The sequence below is a fragment of the Kalmanozyma brasiliensis genome (assembly GCF_000497045.1).
Source record: "Kalmanozyma brasiliensis GHG001 unplaced genomic scaffold PSEUBRA_SCAF2, whole genome shotgun sequence".
NCBI lineage: Eukaryota > Fungi > Basidiomycota > Ustilaginomycetes > Ustilaginales > Kalmanozyma > Kalmanozyma brasiliensis.
Genome location: NW_015961959.1, coordinates 711,173 through 729,908, shown reverse-complemented (window position 1 = coordinate 729,908; position 18,736 = coordinate 711,173). Strand labels below are relative to the sequence as shown.

Below are 18,736 nucleotides of genomic sequence, written 5' to 3'. Positions count from 1 at the left end.
CGAGGTGGGAGTGTTGCTTGGACGCCGTGTGCGTGAGTCGTGCTGTGCTGGCTCATCCCGGCTCGCAACAGGTGGTTCGGTGATATGATCATCAAGAAGTACATCTGTGCACCGAGTTGAGCCGAAGTAGCACCACCTCTCATGCCCATACCACAACTACAGATCAAGGGGACCGTCATACGCCGCTCAATTGAATCTAAGCAGACAACTCCATCAGGCCAACATCAGAGTACGGAATGAACTATGATATTTCAACGCTTCCACTTCCTTCCGTTGTTCAAGCAAGGGTTTTGTTGAAGAAGTCCGACAGACGCTGGTAGACGTCCTGGAAGTTCTCAAGGTTTCCCTTGTCGCTCAGATCAGCCCTAGCGGCGGCCCAACCGTGGTGGCTGTCCGGGTAGTGTTTGTAGACGCTGTCCTTTGCAAACGGTTTCTTCTGCACCTCGGCCTCGAAGGCGTCGACGTCTTCCTTGGGCTCGTCCTTGGAGGGGAAGTTGGCGATGGGCACGGTGAGGCCTTCGGCGTCCTTAGCGTCGACCATGGCGGGGTGGACCTGAGCGACCGAGGTGAACTTGGTACCTTCACCGCCGGCGAGGACGGACAGCTTACCACCCCAGCAGAAGCCGACGAGGCCAACTTTGGATGCGCCATCCTTCTTCAGCTCGTCAGCAATGGCTTCGAGTTCGGGCTTGCGTGCCTTGAAATCACCGGCGTTGCCAAAGAAGTTCTGGAACTCCTGCTTCTTTTCGTCGGTGTCGGGAGGGTACGAGGTCTGAGGGAAGGGCTTGCCGCGGAAAAAGTCGGGCATGATCACTCGAGCCTTGGTCGAGTCGGCGAGCAGATCAGCACCCTGCTTGGTGGCATTGTGGAAGCCAAAGATGTCGTAGACGACAACGATGGCCTTCTTGGCATCCTTGGGGCCGATGACATAGGTGTCGAGACCGCCGATCTTCTCCATAGAACCCTTGGGGGAGCTGTATTAGACAGAAGCGGTGATTTTGTGTCAGCAGCTAGGCACGCTACAAAAGGTTCTGAGTTGCCTAGGCACTGATGCAAGGAAGCGATACTCACTAGTCCGACTTGACGGGAGGGATAGTGCAGCAAGCCTGGTTCGTGTTGGCAGCCATGGTTGCGAGTGTTCTGTGTGATATGTGACTGCGTGTGGCAGAAGGGGGATGGATTGCGGTGGCAGAGGCGTCCGGTTTGACCATCGTTGATCGAGAGAAAAGAAGGGGTGAAGCAGAAGCAAAGGGCGGTGTGTTTAGCATGTCAAATCCAGAGACCGAAGGTGCGCCCATCAAAGCTTTGCTCGTGGTGCCTCCTGCCACCGCCGTCGTCGTCGATGCTGCCGAGGTCGCAGCTCGTTGGCCCAAGTGTACTGCGGATGCTGCAGAAGGCGCGGCGGTCCTGCTACTCGGAGCAAGAGACCTTGACGATGCTGAGAGTCGACGTCGCATGACTGGCAGGATACGCTAGAATCGTTGAGATAGAAGACTTACGGTTTTGATGTGTAAGAACGTGAACTTAGGAAGTATCGCAGCGAGGAACGACCACCCGACTTATATACGTCCAGCCAGTCTCCGGCGGCCGATCTCGAAGAACGCACAAAGTGCACGGACCTTAGCGGTCTTCGAGCTGCGTTATTACACACATTTGGCGCAGGGGCAGGCTCTGCTCTACTGCCTACGAACCCAAAAATATCCGCTCGCGCCTCCACTTGGGCTGCTCGCCTTCCAAAAAGTTCTACGGTATCAAAGCATTGCCGATCCTCACCCAGTCGCCGTCTGAGCATGACCGCCGAGAGAGCGTTCGCCGAGATCTGGTTTGGCGAGTGTGTTGCTGCAGAACGAGCTCATCAGGTACCGCCTTGCGTCAAACGTTCTTCGCATGACGGTGAGGGCACTCCGGTAATGCACTCCGCCTGTCATCCCCCTTGATGGTACGAAGGCACTGAGTCCGACTAAGTCCGAGCGCCAGATTCAAGTGCTCAACACGGTCGAGGAATAGCATGAGCAGTGGATGACATTAAACGAAGCACTTCTATCTACTGAGGCCAGAATCTAGTTCTTCTTGGCGGCATCCTCCTTGATCATATGAGCCGCCTTCTCCCCGATCGCGTACACCGTGGCCACAATGTGCGAGCTGACATGGATCGGAATCACACTCGCGTCCGCCACTCTCACGTTGGCCGTGCCATACACCTTCAAGCGTGCATCGACAACACCGCCCTTCTCCTTGGGCATCATGGAGCAGCTTCCGATAGGGTGGTACTCCGTCACCGACTGGTCCTTGGTAAACTCCCTGAAGTCTGCATCGGAGCTGTACTTTTCCGGATCCGGGTCCTGGCGAGCGACAGTAATGTCCTTGAGCGGGGAAGTGGTGCTGATCGTCTCGCTGTACTTGACCGCCTTGGAGAGGATCTCGAGGTCCGCATCGACGCTAAAGTAGTCGGCGTTGATCTTGGGCGGCTGCTTGGCATCGGCGCTAGCAATGTGGATGGTACCGCGCGAAAAGGGCTGCTGAAGACAGGAGAGGATGCTGTAGTACTCCTGGCCGTCAGCGGGCGGTGAGGCGGTGGCGAAGAAGCCAGGAGCAAAGATGAACTCCGTGAAAGGGCACTGCTCATCTTCGATGCGCGCAAGCTGCATTTTGACCGTCTCTTGCACACCCTTGGAGTGCTTCGACCAGTCGACAGCGGCCACGTCGTCCTTGATCTTGGCAATTTCGTCGGCGGAGAGGTACTGCTTGAGGGGCACGTAGGCGAAGCCGGAGAAGGCGGAGGCGATGATGCCGCGATCCTCTCCTTCAGCGTGGTACTGCTCCATGGCGGCCTTGGCAAAGTCATCCTGGCGCATCTTGTCCCACGTGATGTAGCCAGGCTTGAGCTTGAACGAGCTGGTGCAGTAGATGTGGTCCTGGACGTTCTCGCCCACGTCGAGCTCGAGGCGCTGCTCGACTCCGGCAGCCTTGAGGATGTCCGCTTTGCCGATGCCGGACAGCTCAAGGAGATGGGGGCTGTTGACCGTGCCACCACTCACGACGACCTCCTTGCGCGCTTTGACCGTGTAGGTCTGACCGTCGACGGTGAACTCAACACCTGAAGCCACGAGATCGCCGCTACCTGACTTCTCATCGGCAAAGATGATCTTGGAAGCTTGGGCACCCGTGATCACTTTGAGATTGCTGCGGTCAGCGTTGGGAGCAAAGTAGGCATTGGCCGAGTACGAACGGACGCTTGTCTTGGTGTCGACAGTGACGGGCGAGACCCAGAATCCGGTGTTACTGCCGCCGAGGCCATCCGAGACGTTGGACACGCCAAGGCTCTTGAGTGCGTCGAACCACGGCTTCTGCGCTTCCGTGTACCACTTGCTGTACGACGTCTGAATAGGACCGTCCTTGCCGTGCAGCTCTTCGTCGCACGTAGCCAGGTTGGCCTTCTGTAGTTCGGTGGAAGGATAGTCGAGGGTCGCTGTCTTGCGCGAGAAGGTGGCATAGTCGTCCCACGACCAGCCCTCGTTGCCGAGCTTGCGAATGTCGTCGTACTCGCCCTTGTAGCCGCGCTGCCAGACGAGGAAGTTGAGCGCACTGCTGCCTCCGAGCACCTTGCCACGCGGCCAGGTGTACTTGCGCCCGTTCGAGTATTGCTGCGGCTCGGTCTCGAGGCACCAGTCGTAGTCGGGGTTCATGAGCGACTGGCCGATGAAGGCGGGGTAGTTGATCTTGGGGTCCTCGGGGCGCCACAGGCCAGCTTCGATGACGCCGACCGTGACGGAAGAGTCCTCGGACAGTCTCGCAGCGACGGCGAGGCCGGCAGTGCCACCGCCGACGACGACATAGTCGAACTCCTTGAAGTCGTCGGCTTTGACGCCGGTGTCTGTGAAGGGAGTGGCCATGATGGGCGGGCCAATGAAGTTGGGCAATTCGAAATCTAGATGGAGCAATGTGATTCGGGGAGGGAGACGGGCGCAGAGCTTCCAGGGCAGAGCAAGCTGCGATCTCAGTTGAGCTTTATGCTTAAAGTCAGTTGAGAGGAGATGTCGGACACGAGCACGAGGAGGAGCTTCTCCCAAGCAAGAAGATGCTGAGCTTTATACTCTCAACGAGGCTAGGTCCCGTGCGCAGACTGACCCGTTGCCTCGCTGCGGGGAAGCTTTTGACGGGCGCGAGAAGCAACACAACCCAAAGTCTCTTTTGGCACTCCGACTGTGCTGGACCCTCCTTCCTTGCCGAGACACGCACGCGGCTGTGACGGCCTGTCGCTGTGTTGCTTACCAGTCACAGTCACAGCCATCACATTTGTGCGGTCTTGACAAAGTCGCCATTCTCGGCAAACGCGGCAGTCGGGCTGTCAAAGCAACAGCACCACTTCTGTCAAGCAACGGATGTTGGTCTGCAGATGAATTCCTGCGCTTGTTGTAACCCGGCTCGTGGGAAACCACGCAGCAAACTATAACCTTGGCTCAAGAGCCATTCTTTGGTGCAGGACCCTTTTGCGCAGTCACAATGGACTCGAGCTGACTTGTACGGTTTGCATGAGTGGCGCTTGCATTTGACAGCTGCGTACCGACAGAACAATGCCATTGCTCAACGCGAGTGCGACGACAACTGTACCAAAGCGTTGTGGACTATGGCACAGACTCGTTCAACCGTCCAACACCGCAGGCCTGCGCAAGACAGCAGCGGATTTGCGCCGTCAGCCTCGAGCTCGGGCGGCGCTGAAGAGCGCAGCAACGGCGCGTATTCCCACGGTGGGTTGGATCGGAGATGCAGCGCCGCATAGCACCTACGCCAGCGACCGGCTCACCTCGGAGCTACTTCGGTGCAGGACAGTGCCTCGCCTTGGTCTAACTACGTTGCCTCGTCACCAAGCACATCTCAATCACATCGCGCCACTTTCACGCAACGCATCAGCCCGGCTTTGACCCACATGTGATTGATTCGGTGCGTATCAGCCTTGGCGCTGTGAATCGTACGACAGCGCAGCGTCCATCAACACCTGCGCACCGATGGCGCTGTCAACGTGTGGCAAAGGCGGCAATCCACGGCCGAATGTGTGTCAGTCGATGTTCGCCTCTATATGACTTGGGGTGGATGCACTTACCAGTCTTCCGGGCTTGAGTATTCTCTCGGGTTGTGCGAGATGCCGTCCTTGCTGGTGATGAAGATCATGCTTGAAGGGCACACCTTGCTGGTCGAACACGTGTCATGCCCCGCACCGCTGTAGATGTCGATTCCCTGCTCGGCGCCATAGTTGGCCTCGGCGGCTTTGCGGACGCTGGCGATGCAGTCGGGGTGGAAGGTGATTGCTGGGCTATGGAACGTTTCGAGCCAGTCGAGCCCACAGCCCTTTTCGCTGTCTTCTGCGGCGATTCGACGTGCAGCTGCTTCGATCTCCGAGCACAGAGCGGCGAGAGCGTCGGTGGAAGGATGACGCACGTCGAGCGTGAAGAAGACGTGACCGGGACAGGTGTTGACGCTGCCAGGTGAGAGACGAAGGATGCCAGTACTGGCCAGTCCTTTGTGCTCCTTGGCAATCTTGTTGCTCTCCACGATGATCCTAGCTGCACACAGCATCGCATCCGACCTGGTATCAAACGGCGTAGACCCCGTATGACACTCCCTACCCTTCACATTGATATCGAACCACTTGTACGCCTGACCACCTTGCACGATGCCGACCTTCTTTCCGGTCGCCTCCAGGATCGGTCCTTGTTCGATATGCAGCTCGAAATGGGCCGCTAGCGGCGTTGCTGTGTGGCTACACTTTGTCTCGCCCAAGAATCCGATCTTGGAGAGCTCGCTCTTCATTGTCAAGCTGGAATCTTTGACGTCTTGAAGGGCCCAAGCTTTCTCGAGCTGTACATCGCCGCACCAGACACCGGAGCCCACGATCGATTGCGGATACCTCGCGCCTTCTTCGTTCGTCCAATTGATCAGTGCGACCGGATACTCGGTTTGAACGTTGTGGTCGTTCATGGTGCGCAAAGCTTCGAGGCCAGCCATGATCCCTAAGATCCCGTCATATCTTCCGCCGGTCGGCTGCGTATCGAGGTGACTGCCCATTGCAGTGGGTGGACCCGAGTGCTTGCCTTCGCGAATCATGAACGTGTTGCCCATTTGATCGACCGTCACCGAGCAACCGAGCTTCTTGGCTTCGCCGGTCAGCCATCGTCGAACGGTTGCATCGTTCTCGTCGAGCGTGAGACGTGCCATTCCGGTCTCGAAAGGTCCACTGCCATAGCGATGAGCGGCGCCCCATTCACATGTGTCGTGAAGCGTCTTCATCATTCGATCTGCGTTGATCTGGAGCTTTCCTGCGGTGAACCAACGGGCCGAACTCGGCGGCAACGACGGCCGGACAGCATACTTGAGCGGCGTGACAGTTCGAAGAAGCGGCTTTGCTAGCATCTTGACGATGCTGTTGTGTATACTGCGATATGGTGGTAGCAGGACCTGAAGATAAGGGAGCGAAGGAGGAATGCGGGGAAGCGCGGCCGAACGGTGGAAAGTCACCGGCCATTTCGCCGCATTTTTTCGAGGTGTTAAAGCTAGTGTCGAGATTTCAAGGCCGTCTTCCGAGCCAAAATTTTGAAATCTTTCCTCGAGCTGCACCCTGAACTCTCGAGCTTCTTCTTTCGACGGAACCACTCACCGTTGCTTTCCGCTTCGTCACAGGCCCTTCACACCCAGTATGGGATCCAAAGCACGATCGAGAGCCAAACAGCCCTCACCCTCTCTATCGGCGTCGTCCGCGTCGGAAGCATCGTCGAGTCGCTCGGCGCTAGAGGTGGAGGAAGTCATCACCGCCGACAACTCAGACGAAGACCAAGCTTCGAACCATGGAATCGACAGCGACGATGACGAAGATATGGACGGGAATGCAGCCACTCCCGACTCTGATGATGATGAAGATTCAGCACGACCTACTATTGACGTCGTCAAAGCAAGGACAAAGCTCCATCACGTCGCCAAAACCCTCCGCGCGACCGCAAAGAAGAGCAAGACGTTCGAGCTCCAGAAGCTTGTCAAGAAGCTCAAGGGTCTACGCAAGAAGGCGTCTCTCGCAGAGCAAGCCAAGCTTGCAGAGAAGCAGCTAGTGGCGCTGAAGGTCATCGATACCGCACTGCTGGCGGGTCGCGCGTTGGTGACCAAGATGGTCAAGGCGAAGCTGCTGCCGAGGCCGGCCGAGATGGAGGGCGCGGATGAGGAGGAGTGGATGTACTTTCAGATGGTCAAGGAAGAGGATCTGCTCGGAGAAGAAGTGCTTAGGGATCCCATTGTGGGGGACGGAGACAAAGCGGCGGAGAAGGCAAAGGCGAAGATCACGAGCTCGAAGGTGCTCGCTGATGAAGTTGGGAGGTTTGTCGACGAGCTTAAGAAGCTAGCTGGTATCGAGCCGATATTTAGCAAGAGCAAAGAGGAACTCGACGTCAAGGGCAAAGGCAAAGCGAAGCAGGAGATGGATGAAGAAGAGGATGAAGACGAGCGCGAATGGTCAGGATCGGAAGACGAGTCGGAATCAGACGAAGACGCACCGCGCAGGGTGCCAGTCGACGAGGACGACGAAGACGATGAAGAGGGAGAAGCAGACGAAGAGGAGCTGGCCAGGATAGGCAGGCAGAAAGTCAAAGCGCTCGGCGACCTCTCGCTGTGGGACGACCTGATCGGATCCGACTCTGCACCCGAGTCGGAATCCGAGGACGAAGCACCGGCGAAACCCAAGCGCAAGCGCACCCAAGACTCGGACGTATCCACCGACAATGCTTCTAGCGATGACGATGACAGTGACGCATCCGGCTCGGGCTCTGACGACTCCGAATCCGACTCAGACGCCTCCTCTTCCTCATCGACCTCGGACCGACCGCGCAAGAAGAAGTCCAAATCAACTTTCCTCCCCTCCCTCAGCTCTGGCTTCATCCCCGCTCGCTCCGACGACGAGTACTCGGATGCGGAAGCCGATCTCGCTGACGACCCTTCCGGCAAGAAGGAGCGCAAGAATCGTATGGGTCAGCGCGCCCGTAAAGCCTTGTACGAGAAGAAGTACGGAAAGAACGCCAACCACCTCAAGCTGAAGGAGAAGCAGAAGGCGGCCAAGCTGGAGCGCGCAACGACAAGGCCGCCGGGGGCGATGGGGGGCAGACAGCGACCGCCGGCGTTCCAAGCACCGAAGAAGGTGGATGGTGGTTGGGGAGGCAAGGTCGCGCCGCTGCCGAAGCAGCCCCGGGTGGCGTACGTGCCAAGGGTGCAACCGGTGCCAGTGGCCGTGGCCAGGGAGACGGGTGGCGGGAGTGGGCCAGCGAACAAAGCACCGGCAGCAACGACGGTCAAGTCGCAAGAGATGCACCCGTCATGGATAGCAAAGCAGAAGCAGAAGGAGCTCATGGCGCAGGTCAAGCCTCAGGGCAAGAAGGTTGTGTTCGACTGAACACCGTCGTATCTCCATTCACTTCACACGCAGTCAATCAATTTGCATACATGCACAACATTTCGCGCTGGTGTTGTACATGTTGGTCCTAGCGATAAATTCCATCGGTACCGATCACGATCGACGCTCAGCGATCTTGATCAGATCAGCAACGACACCCATAGCAGTGACATCAGCCCCGGCACCCGAGCCCTGAACCAACAGCGGCCTGGCAGAGTACCTCTTGGTGTGGAAGGCAATAATGTTGTCCGAGCCGCTCAGACTCGATGCAAAAGGATGCGTCGCGGGATACGTCTCGAGGCTCGCCTTGATCTCGCCCTTCTTGACGTCGATGACGCCGACGTACCTCAGCACGGAGCCCTGATCGAAAGCCTCCTTGTTGAGCTTGTCGTAGTCTGCGTCGAATTCGGGGAGACGCTGGACATATTCTTCGCCGGAAGCGACGTCTGCGAGGGGTGCCGGGGTGAGCGAGTGGGTAGGCACGCTGAGGTATCCCTGTGGCAGCGCATCTTTGAGCTCCGGCACGAGTCGGGAGAGGATAGCGAGCTTCCTAGCCACATCACTGCCGGAGAGATCGTCATTCGGGTGCGGCTCCGTGTACCCGTTCTCTTTGGCAAACTTGACAATGTCGGAAAACTTCTTGTCGCCACCCTTGGGCGTCGAGAACTCGTTGAAAATGTACGAGAGCGTTCCCGAGAAGACGCCTTCGATCTTGGTGATCTCGTCGCCGGTGGCGATCAAGTCGGTGAGGGAGGAGATGATCGGCAGGCCCGCACCCACCGTCGACTCCTGGTACACCAACGGACCTTTGGAACCAGCCACGTCGTTCGACTTGTATTTGAGGATGTCGTTGTACAGCTCGATAGGGCCCGAGAAAGCCTTCTTGTTGGGCGTCACCACGCTCAGACCAGCAGCGAGGAACTCGGGGTAGAAGGCGGCCACTTTTTCGTCGGAGGTGTTGTCCACCACGGCGGTGTGTCGGCCCGAATCGCGCGTGATCTTCTGGAGCTCTTGGACGAGGTCGGGAAGTGCAAGAGCAGAGGTGGAGCTGTTGGCGAGCAGAGACTTCCAATCGGCACCAGCGAGCGAGAGCGGCGAGGTGGGAGTGCTGAAGAGCGTCTTCTTGCTGTTTTGCAGGGCAACGATGTGCAGCTTGGACGAGAGACCAGCGACGGTGGTGAGCTGCTGGATGACCGAGGTGCCGACCAGACCGACGCCGATGATGGCTACGTTGATTCCTTGTGTTGCTGACATGCTTGCGGACTCGATGGGTGATTGTGGGGTGGGGATGGTGGAGTAGTAAGGAAGGCGGGACGAGTCACTGTGCATGATGTGCTTGATGAGTCTAAATGCACAAGCCAAGCACGGAATTTGACCGAAGTTCTTCTTATCGTGCGGAATACGGCAGAAGAAAAGGTGGAGTTGAGAAGGTCCATGTGGCATACCTCCGCTCCGTTCTAAAAGCCGTCCAGCCGGTTGCAGGCCGCGGTCAACTGACATAAGCTCGTCTGTGATACGACCTCCGTCTTGACCATCATCTGAACCATCAGAAGCTTAACGAACCGCCTCCTACTATCAGGTCTGAACTGCAAAGATGTTCACGGGTATCGGTATGTTCGCTGGAGCGACTTCCTTCGACCTGTCACGGTCAACGACTGACCCCCTTCCTTCGCCGTGTCCTCCAACACAGTCGAGCTTCTGGCTCCCATCATCGACATTTCGCCCCAGGATGCCTCCAAGTCAGGTGGTGGTGGCTACTCGATGACCATTGGCAAGACCGCCGCCATTCTCAAAGACTGCCACATTGGCGACAGCATCGCAGTCAACGGCACCTGTCTCACCGTCACCGAGTTCGACGCTTCCGAATCCAACCAGGGCGGCTTCTTCAAGATCGGCGTCGCTCCTGAGACGCTCAAGAAGACCAACCTGGGCGAGCTCAAGGTGGGAGATGGCGTCAACTGCGAGCGCGCCATGGACGCACACACCCGATTCGGCGGACACTTTGTTCAGGGCCACGTTGACACCACCGCCCTCATTCGCTCCGTCGTTCCGAACGGCAACGCACTCACGATCACATTGAGACTGCAGCGCAAGCCAGAGTCGCTTCCTCTGCCCTCAACGCTTTCACCCTATCTGATCCCGAAAGGCTACGTCACGCTTGACGGCGCGTCATTGACTCTGATCGAGGTTTCACCAGCGACAGGCGGACTGCTGCCCTCCAACTCCACAGCAGGCGATGTTCGAGAAGATGCACAGACGCCCAAGAAGGAGATCGTCGAGTTCTCAGTCATGCTCATCGCGCATACGCAGGAGGTGATTGGACTGAGCAAGAAGAAGCCTGGTGACACGGTCAATGTGGAGCTCGACATGGTGGGCAAATACGTACATCGCGCGGTGCTAGGCTCGCTCGAGAGGGATGCGGAGGAGCACGCTGAGGCTGCCAACAGCGTGGATGCTGGAAGGGAGGCTGTTGGCACTGCAGTCGGACCAGCCTCGTCGCAGGCGTTGGAAGGCATGGTGGAGAGGATAGTTCGAAAGGTGCTCAGCGAGCAGAAGTAAGGGGCCAGAGGAGTTTCGACTGAAGAATTCAATCGTTCATAACGCATCAAGGGTGTGCGGGACTATAGCCGTTGAGGATATCGATCATGTTGACAGCTTTTGGAGCTTCAAAGGTGTCGCTTTCTTGGCTGTGGCTCCGTTTGCGAGCAAACCACCTCAACGTTTGACTCCGAGATTGCTTCGGCCACTTCTGCACCGACGAGCTCGGCAGTCTTTCAAGAGGGATCCATTCCGAGTCCTCGATGTCGAACTGGGTCAGTGGCCTAGTTGGAACGTTCCCGTGTGACGCCGTGCCAGGGCTGTTGGCTTGTTTGAGCTTGTCCATCGCCTTGAGCATGCTGATGATCTGACGAATGGGATCGTGCACACCGAATGTGTCGCGCACGAAAGTGGTATGCGGAAGGAGTCTTTTGTTGAGAAATGTGCGAAGAAGTTCCATGTCACTCTCCACCAGGGCAAAGTCGCGATCGACGTCGCCGAGAGCAAAGAGGGACAGCACATCATGGAGGATGGCGCTACCGAGAACACCATGCGAGCAAAGCTCGACAAAAGCGGCCAGCACATCGATCGAGAGCGCCTGCGAAGGAGAGATGCTGCTTTGGTCCTTTACAGGCGGTGAGATGAATCTCGATCCAAGCTTAACTCGGCGTGCTAGCTTCTGCAGAGTGGTGAGGCCTTCGATCTCCGAATGCGAGCCGTCGTCTGCGACTGATTTACTTGCCTCGACGTCAAAGACGCCAAAGTGGATGAGCACGAGAGCGACAATGCCATCAAAGAGAGGGTCGTTCGTGACCTCGTGTACCAAAGAGTATCTCGTCAGGGCTCGCTCGACAAAGACACTCGGGCCTTCCCACCAAGCTATGCAGCGCTGTGAGACTTGCTGAGCCTGATCGTGAAGAGAGTGCCTTACTCGATCTGAATGAGCAGGAACCGCGTAAACGCAGGGCACTCTATCAGCCAAACGTGTCGGCATGCGTCGTAGAACGGTTATGGGCACGCTAGAACCTACCAAGATTGACGAAGCGCAGATAGGCAACCATCTGTTGGGCGATCAGCCAGCAGGCTTCAGGCGTCGTTGACTCTGCTATCTGCCCGAGGAGGATGGTAAATCTCTTCTACAGACGCAAAGTCGATTTGCATCAGCTGCCTAGTAGCGGAACTCGCCAAAGCCTATCAAAGCTGGTGCTTACCTCGACGATCTCGCATTGCCTCTTTCGACTTGCCTCTTCCTTCAACGCGGCAATTACAGACAAGAATGTGCGTGATTGCTCGTAGGACGACTGGACGGCGGCTATAGTGGTTAGCGAAGAAGGGACAAGAGGCGACTTTGCCATATTCTCTGCAGTATCGAGCTTCGTATCGTTGAGGAAAGAGGGCTTGACGATCTGTCGACCGCTCGTCTGATGACCCTTGTCACGTGGTAGTGATTGGAGCTCGTGAAACGCATCAAAGGTCTGCTCCAGCGCTGTCACGCTGAGCTCTGAATCGTGAGTGTCATGTGGGCTCTTTGCGAAGACAGCCTGAGTCTGAGATCGATAGCGGCCCAGCACCAGGGCAATTCGGTCGGCGGCGGCCTCGGTATCGGTCGTGAGCTGAGCGATCTCCTCTTTGTAAGCTTTCATCTCTTGCTGCAGGTGGCTGACCGCTTCGCCGAGGCCGGTGGAGGGTCGTGACGGGAGATTGAGCGGAGTAGGAAGCGTCATGGCGGTGATGCGTCTGACCGCCGTGAATGTCGAAGATGAGGGAGGATGGAAGGTAGCTCAGGACCGACGATGCTTCTTATGGTTAGCGAAAATTGTGGAAGCGAACTCAGTCCAGAGATGGCACTGTGACGGAAACGGTGACGTCCGCCACGCCGGTCACGAAGGTGAGAGCGTGAAAGACAGCAAGGAGCTGTTCCTCTCATCGCTTCACATTGGTCGAGTGGTGACAGTCGGATGCTAGACGAGCTTTGTGACTGATGTGAAAGAGATGATATTTGATCAGAGTGACTCGCCCATCTGCTTGAGCATCTGTGTCGCTCGGGTCCTGCGCGGCTCCACAGATCGAGGATCGGTACCTTCAGGAAGGCCTGCTTCGGCGGTCGCCTCTTCCGTCTTTTCCGCCTCAAGAGCCAAGTTGCCGAATGAGACCGACTTTGTGACTGCGCCGTTCGCGGCTACGCCGTCCGCTGCGACGTTGGTGGAAGAAGTGGTGGCGGCGGCGTCGTCGGTGCCTTCAGGCTGTGTTGGCGCCACGGTGATAGCAGGTGCATTGACAGCTTCCTTGAGAGACTCGATCATCCTCTGACGAGCACCGCCCATGACGCTGCTAAGATACGCCGTCACCACTGGCACAAAGTCGTTGGGGACAAAGTTGTCGCCCTCTTCCGCTTCTTCGTCAGCCTCTTCGGCTGTGCTGTTTTCGGTGCCGTTGCCGTCGGCTTGCTTGCGTGCCAAGCTTGCATCATAATCGGAAGGAGGAACCGAAAGTGCGTTGCGCAAGAGCCAATTCTGCTTGGCCTTGTTGAACTTCCATTCTGACTTTGCCGTAGTGTAGACTTGAGCATAGGAAATGGCTTGCTTTGCTTGATCACTCAGCCGCAGGTCGGTATTCGGATCAGGTCCGACTTGGTCTGGCGACAGTGCCACGGACTTAGCCGTCGACGGAGCTGATTTGACTGATGCAGAGGGAGTGGCGGGCTTGGCGGTCTTGTCTTTGGTCTCGGTCTTGACTTTGCGTTTTCGCTTCCTCTTGCGTTTAGCATCTTCCTCTCCACCATCACTCTTCTCAGAGTCAGAACCATCAGAGTCCGAGTCTGCATCCGCTTTCGTCTTCTTTATCGGCGTTGATGCTGCGACAATCGGTGCCGCCTTGACCTGCTTGTCGTCTTCATCGTCGCTGTCGTCGCTACTGCTGCTGCTGCTGCTGCTGTCCTCAACTTCGGTGGTGCGTTTCTTGTTTCTCTGTCGCTTCCTTGATCGCTTTGCCTTGACGTCTTTCGATGCCGAGCCTGAAGGCCCAGCCTTGGTTGCAGGATCTCCTGCCGACATGTCTGCAACGTCGCCGAGGTGAAAGGTGCAAGCTCGCTGACCTTGATATGATATGCGAAGCGTACAGTAGGCGAGAGGGGAGAAGTAGTTTCTCCAGATGGAGAGAAAAGCACCAAAAAATTTCTCCACAAAAAGCAGCCAAAAATTCAGGAAGAAAAGGCTGAAACAAAAGCCGACTTCCGACGTCGTCGAAGCGCTATTGCTCTCGAGCGTCCGCGATCAAGGGTCTTGTCTTGTCACAACCGACATCGTCCAGCAAGTCGGTTCACAATCTTGCTCGACCACTTGGCACAAGTCGATCATCATGGCCAACCTAGCTGGAGTGGCTGCCGTCTTTGCCGTCATCTTCCGCCCATCTCTGGTGGTTCCGCACGTCCAGGTCCCCGACATTCGACACCTCGACTGGGAGGCGCTCCACGCAAACGGTGTACGATTTCTCGTGTTCGACAAGGACAACTGCCTCACAGCACCGCATTCCGACGTGCTCGAGCCGTCGATCACAGAAGCTTGGCAACGATGTCAGCACGTATTTGGGCGCGAGAACATTCTCATTGTCAGCAACTCGAGCGGCTCCTCAAGCGATCCTTCCGGGCTCGGAGCCGAGTCGCTGAGTCGAGCGTTGAACGTCCCCGTCCTGTGTCATAAGGACAAGAAGCCAGCGAAGGGGTGTGCAAGGGAAGCGCTGCAATACTTCGTGGCGTTGTCTTACGATCGCGAGACGACCTTGGCTCAGGCACAACACATGCCGCCCGGATCCGCGTCGATCGAAGCCGGGCCCAGCGGAGAGGCCAAAAGGTACTTGAAGGAGAGGCGAAGGGTGCTCAGTAGTCAGGTACCAGAAGACAAGGCAGGAAACGGGAGCATTCTGTTGGTGGGAGACCGGACCATGACAGACGTGGTAGTCGCTCATCGCATGAACGACGAACTGTATCGCAGACGGAGGAGACTCGGACTCGACAAGCCGCACTCTACGTCCGACGCACCGATATCGGCATCAGAAAAGATCCCACCACCGCAGTGCATCTCTGTGCTAACCACCGGAATCTGGACGTACGAAGGACGAATCAATGCCATCTTGCGCAAGCTGGAGATCAAGGTGACTCGATACCTCATTCGCAAAGGCTTCCAACCAGGCGCACCTGGCTTAATATCCTTGCGCAAGGCTGCCTCTCATCCACCGACAGACTGGCAGAAGATCGCTGTAACATCATACACTCAGTCCGAGAAGGCAATCGCAGCGCCGTCAGAAGACAACGTTGCACAGTTCGCATACACCGGCGACCGTGTTCCGTCAGCAATCCCCGGTCAGCCAACCCTCGGCGCCATCCTCATCGCGACCCTCGTCCGACCATTACCACCCCGCATCGCCTCCTTGTTCACTGGAATCCTCAGCAGCAGACCGATAATGTGGATCTCGACCAACCTGCGCGACGGCTGGAACGTCATGATCAAGGGACTCGAATTCGGTGTCCGCGAAGCAGGCATTCAATCCCAATCGCGGCGCAGTAGGAAGATCCCGTACGACGCCGCAACACCGGCCGGTCTCACACTGACACGGTCCGGCGCGCAGCTGGACGAGATGCTCCCGGAGAGCAAATCAAAACTCAAGGAGGGAGAAGTATCTGCATCGCTTGCGTGCTATATCGAGTCCCGCGTATCTGACACCCTTCCAGCGGTCAGCGGTGCTGCAACCCAGCTGCGTAACCGTCTCACCGGCACGGCGTCCTCCCTACCTACCTTTTCAGCGAGGACTTTCCTCAGCCCGTTCTCTCGCGTATCACCATCAAAACCTGCACCTCCGACAACGAGCTTCCCCCAACGCACGATGCACACCTCAGCAATCCTGCATCAGCAACCTCCACCCGGTGCCAACGGTCCTCGCCCGCGCGTGCCAACACGCAACTGGATCGCCGCCTTCGCCGCGCTCGCCATTGTCCCTGCGAGCTACTACGCCGGCATGCGCTTGCACGATCTCAAAGACGCCAAGACGATTGACCCTGCTCAGTCGCTGCCCCCCACGCCGGCGGCCCCGTCACCCGTACTGCACCAGCACCAAGGTCAGGACGCGGAGATCAGGCAGTCGGATGCCAACACATCGAGGGCGCTGGTCAAGGCGCATTCGCAGCGCAAGCGAGAGTGAGTTGCACCATTCGTCATACAAGAAAGAGAGAGAGAGAGACTAACCACTTTGTCCATTGACTACAGACTCGAACTGACACTGTTCCATCTGGTGCGCGAGCGCGAGGACGTGCTGGACAAGTTGGAGCGCGTGCATCAACGACGTCTCGAATCCTCTCCCTAACCTCTGTACTCTTATTCCCAGCAATCAGAGCACGATCTCCTCGATGGTCTCCTTATTCGTCCCGAGCTTCGGCAAGCGCACATAGATATCCGTACTATGTCCGTCCAGACTCCTGAAACTGAGACTGCCACCGAAAAAGTCGCAGTACACTTTGGCCATGGGCAGTCCGAGGCCTGTTTCGACTTGGACGGTGTGGAGTGCGGCAGGGCCGGTGCCTTCCATAGCGTGGGGCTTGGTTTGCTCGTGCACGGTGCCTTTGAACTTGCCGATGGTTTTGAGCGCGTCGAAGCGCGAGCGTGTGCCGAGACCGGCGTGGGTGAGGTGCGCCGGCGTTGTTGGTTCAGGGGAAGAGGGTGGGGAGAGCGGGAGGGATGGCGATCGAGCCTCGATCTCGAGTCGCTTTCGAACGTTGCTGAAGGAGCACAGCGCATCGATGAGGGGATCCGAGTAGGTGTCCGTAGAAGAGGTGGAGGTGCCGACGGTGCCGAACTCGTTGGGTGGTGTTGAGCCGCCCGTGCCGCCGGCGGACCCGACACCGCCACGGACGGTCTGGCGAGAGGAGGAGGGTGGTTCAGCCCACGGTTCGGCGAAGCTCACCGGTTCGGTTCGCGACGCGAACTCGTGAGGCATTGTCTCGTCGCTCAGCGTCACAGGGATCGACTCGTCGTCCGGATGCAACAGCCTCGCTCGCGAACCACGCGGCGGGTAACCTCCAATATGCCCCATGTCAGGGAAGGGGATCGGATACGCCGGCTCCTCACCATTCGCGGTAGGCGAGGGTGTGCTCGCGAACCCAGTCGAGGCCACGGGTTGCGCAGTCGCTGGCCTCGTAGGCGTCGCCAGCTGATGAATGAGATCCGGCAACCCACCGCCACTATCCGAGATCCTGATGATCAGATCCTCCTCCGGTGGTCCTTCGACAATCGTCACCCTCACCGTACCCGCCTCGTCCTCCCCAACGTGCGCCCGGATCGTCGCCCGAATCGCATTCTTCAGCAGCTCGAACACGATATACTCCAGATGCTCTGGAATGTACGCGAACCTCGCCTTCAAATCCCCATCCACCACCACCCTCGGTATCCGGTCCGCCGTGACACCTTGCACATCGGCAAACATCTGCGTCAGCAACTTGACGCCCTTGTTCACCACGCTGGCCACACTGAGTCGGGTGTAGATGATGCCGACGTGATCACCGACAGCGTCCTCGCTCTCGTCCTCGTGTCCCGGTCGGCCTGGTTCGTTGAAAAAGTGAAACGGATCATCCAGTGCTTCGCTCAATGCAATGTGCTGTTCCGCCAACACCCGCCTCGATATCCTCGATCGCAACATGCGTTCCATAAACTTATCCAGCTGCTGGGGCTGCAAATGGTGGCTACTTTCCACAATACCGATGGTCAAACTCGGAATGATGGTCAGATGATCATCCAGCAGACCCCTGAGGAGGTTGACAAATCGCTCGTTGTCATCCATGTTCTTGATATGAGGGAACCGGCGAAAGGTTTCGAATGCAGACCAATACTTTTGGTAAACGTCCTCCAGATGCGTGTTGGTCATGACGACGAAGGGGAGCGCTTGGAGATCGCGAATTCGATGGGCGATGCGAACGGGGAGTTCCTGTCGGACGTAGTTGGCGGATTTGAGGATTTTCTCGCGATCACGACCGAGGGTGCGACCGAAGAAGATGAGTTGGCGGAGAGTCATTCGCGTGGCAGGTTTGGCCGCCCATTGCTCGAGCACTTTGTTGAGGTAGAAGTGCCGCCCGAGGTCCGCTTCGGAGTCCATGCCGAGACGGGTGGGTGCGGCGGAGCTGGTGAGGTGACGGACGCCGCGCAGTGAGAGGATGGTCGAATTGGAGCGGTAGTAGGTGTCGAGTGCCGGGAGGGAGCGCTCTTTGCCCTTGTAAGAGCGGCCATGTCGGCGAGCTTGGGGTGGTAGGGACGATGCCGAGTACTCTCGCTGTTGGGAACGCAGACTGCTGCAAGCAGGAGCAGCAGATGCGGTCGTTGGCCATGTCGAAAGCGCCGTAACAAGCGTCCGTGCTCTTGAGCGACTGACGCTCTTCATCGTGGCGACGTCAAGCTCAGCTGGCTGGTGTGGTGGAAGACAAGGTCAATGCAATACTGAGAAAAGGGTCGAGGTGAACCAAACCGCCAAAACCGAATTAGAGCTGCGCTCGCGTGGCCTCGGATATCGGATTTGCTGTGTCGCCCTTTTGCGCACGGTCAGCTTGGAGCTCTTGAAGGCCACAGCTGTCACCTTCCTCATCTTGACAGCTGGCACACGCAGACGAGGATGACAAGCCTTTGGTGGCTGAGAGTCTATTCGAAACTAAAATACAGCAGCGCAAGGAAACGACAGTGTAGCAGGTATGTGTGTATTGTGTAGTCCTGAGGCGCGCCCGGGTATAAGTTGAAGGCT

The 18,736-nt window shown here is 57.4% G+C and overlaps 10 protein-coding genes across 10 annotated transcripts; 3 read left to right on the top strand and 7 right to left on the bottom strand.

Annotated features, from left to right (window-relative positions):
- Nucleotides 1-277: 277 nt before the first annotated feature.
- Nucleotides 278-1,127, bottom strand: PSEUBRA_002769 (Dienelactone hydrolase; the record flags this gene model as incomplete). The annotated part of the gene is made up of 2 exons (XM_016437170.1): nucleotides 278-974; nucleotides 1,072-1,127. The coding sequence occupies 2 exons, from the start codon at nucleotides 1,125-1,127 to the stop codon at nucleotides 278-280; spliced, it is 753 nt and encodes a 250-aa protein (XP_016292664.1).
- A 933-nt stretch (nucleotides 1,128-2,060) lies between these two features.
- On the bottom strand, nucleotides 2,061-3,893 carry PSEUBRA_002768 (Glucose-methanol-choline oxidoreductase, N-terminal; the record flags this gene model as incomplete). The annotated part of the gene is made up of 1 exon (XM_016437173.1): nucleotides 2,061-3,893. One exon carries the CDS (start codon nucleotides 3,891-3,893, stop codon nucleotides 2,061-2,063), a length of 1,833 nt encoding a protein of 610 aa, XP_016292663.1.
- Nucleotides 3,894-4,948: 1,055 nt separating this feature from the next.
- Nucleotides 4,949-6,408, bottom strand: PSEUBRA_002767 (Peptidase M20, dimerization domain protein; the record flags this gene model as incomplete). The annotated part of the gene is made up of 2 exons (XM_016437196.1): nucleotides 4,949-5,012; nucleotides 5,102-6,408. The coding sequence occupies 2 exons, from the start codon at nucleotides 6,406-6,408 to the stop codon at nucleotides 4,949-4,951; spliced, it is 1,371 nt and encodes a 456-aa protein (XP_016292662.1).
- Nucleotides 6,409-6,691: 283 nt separating this feature from the next.
- On the top strand, nucleotides 6,692-8,425 carry PSEUBRA_002766 (Bud-site selection protein, BUD22; the record flags this gene model as incomplete). Its single annotated transcript, XM_016437175.1, has 1 exon — nucleotides 6,692-8,425. One exon carries the CDS (start codon nucleotides 6,692-6,694, stop codon nucleotides 8,423-8,425), a length of 1,734 nt encoding a protein of 577 aa, XP_016292661.1.
- A 114-nt stretch (nucleotides 8,426-8,539) lies between these two features.
- PSEUBRA_002765 (Homoserine dehydrogenase, catalytic) lies at nucleotides 8,540-9,754 on the bottom strand (the record flags this gene model as incomplete). The annotated part of the gene is made up of 1 exon (XM_016437164.1): nucleotides 8,540-9,754. The coding sequence occupies one exon, from the start codon at nucleotides 9,752-9,754 to the stop codon at nucleotides 8,540-8,542; it is 1,215 nt and encodes a 404-aa protein (XP_016292660.1).
- A 265-nt stretch (nucleotides 9,755-10,019) lies between these two features.
- Nucleotides 10,020-10,984, top strand: PSEUBRA_002764 (Lumazine-binding domain protein; the record flags this gene model as incomplete). The annotated part of the gene is made up of 2 exons (XM_016437182.1): nucleotides 10,020-10,035; nucleotides 10,116-10,984. 2 exons carry the CDS (start codon nucleotides 10,020-10,022, stop codon nucleotides 10,982-10,984), a joined length of 885 nt encoding a protein of 294 aa, XP_016292659.1.
- A 46-nt stretch (nucleotides 10,985-11,030) lies between these two features.
- Nucleotides 11,031-12,687, bottom strand: PSEUBRA_002763 (uncharacterized protein; the record flags this gene model as incomplete). The annotated part of the gene is made up of 3 exons (XM_059464897.1): nucleotides 11,031-11,899; nucleotides 11,994-12,099; nucleotides 12,175-12,687. The coding sequence occupies 3 exons, from the start codon at nucleotides 12,685-12,687 to the stop codon at nucleotides 11,031-11,033; spliced, it is 1,488 nt and encodes a 495-aa protein (XP_059321307.1).
- A 279-nt stretch (nucleotides 12,688-12,966) lies between these two features.
- Nucleotides 12,967-14,016, bottom strand: PSEUBRA_002762 (Protein of unknown function DUF2373; the record flags this gene model as incomplete). The annotated part of the gene is made up of 1 exon (XM_016437158.1): nucleotides 12,967-14,016. The coding sequence occupies one exon, from the start codon at nucleotides 14,014-14,016 to the stop codon at nucleotides 12,967-12,969; it is 1,050 nt and encodes a 349-aa protein (XP_016292658.1).
- A 304-nt stretch (nucleotides 14,017-14,320) lies between these two features.
- PSEUBRA_002761 (Mitochondrial PGP phosphatase) lies at nucleotides 14,321-16,318 on the top strand (the record flags this gene model as incomplete). The annotated part of the gene is made up of 2 exons (XM_016437184.1): nucleotides 14,321-16,152; nucleotides 16,222-16,318. 2 exons carry the CDS (start codon nucleotides 14,321-14,323, stop codon nucleotides 16,316-16,318), a joined length of 1,929 nt encoding a protein of 642 aa, XP_016292657.1.
- Nucleotides 16,319-16,342: 24 nt separating this feature from the next.
- Nucleotides 16,343-18,382, bottom strand: PSEUBRA_002760 (Histidine kinase-like ATPase, ATP-binding domain protein; the record flags this gene model as incomplete). The annotated part of the gene is made up of 1 exon (XM_059464896.1): nucleotides 16,343-18,382. The coding sequence occupies one exon, from the start codon at nucleotides 18,380-18,382 to the stop codon at nucleotides 16,343-16,345; it is 2,040 nt and encodes a 679-aa protein (XP_059321306.1).
- Nucleotides 18,383-18,736: the final 354 nt, after the last annotated feature.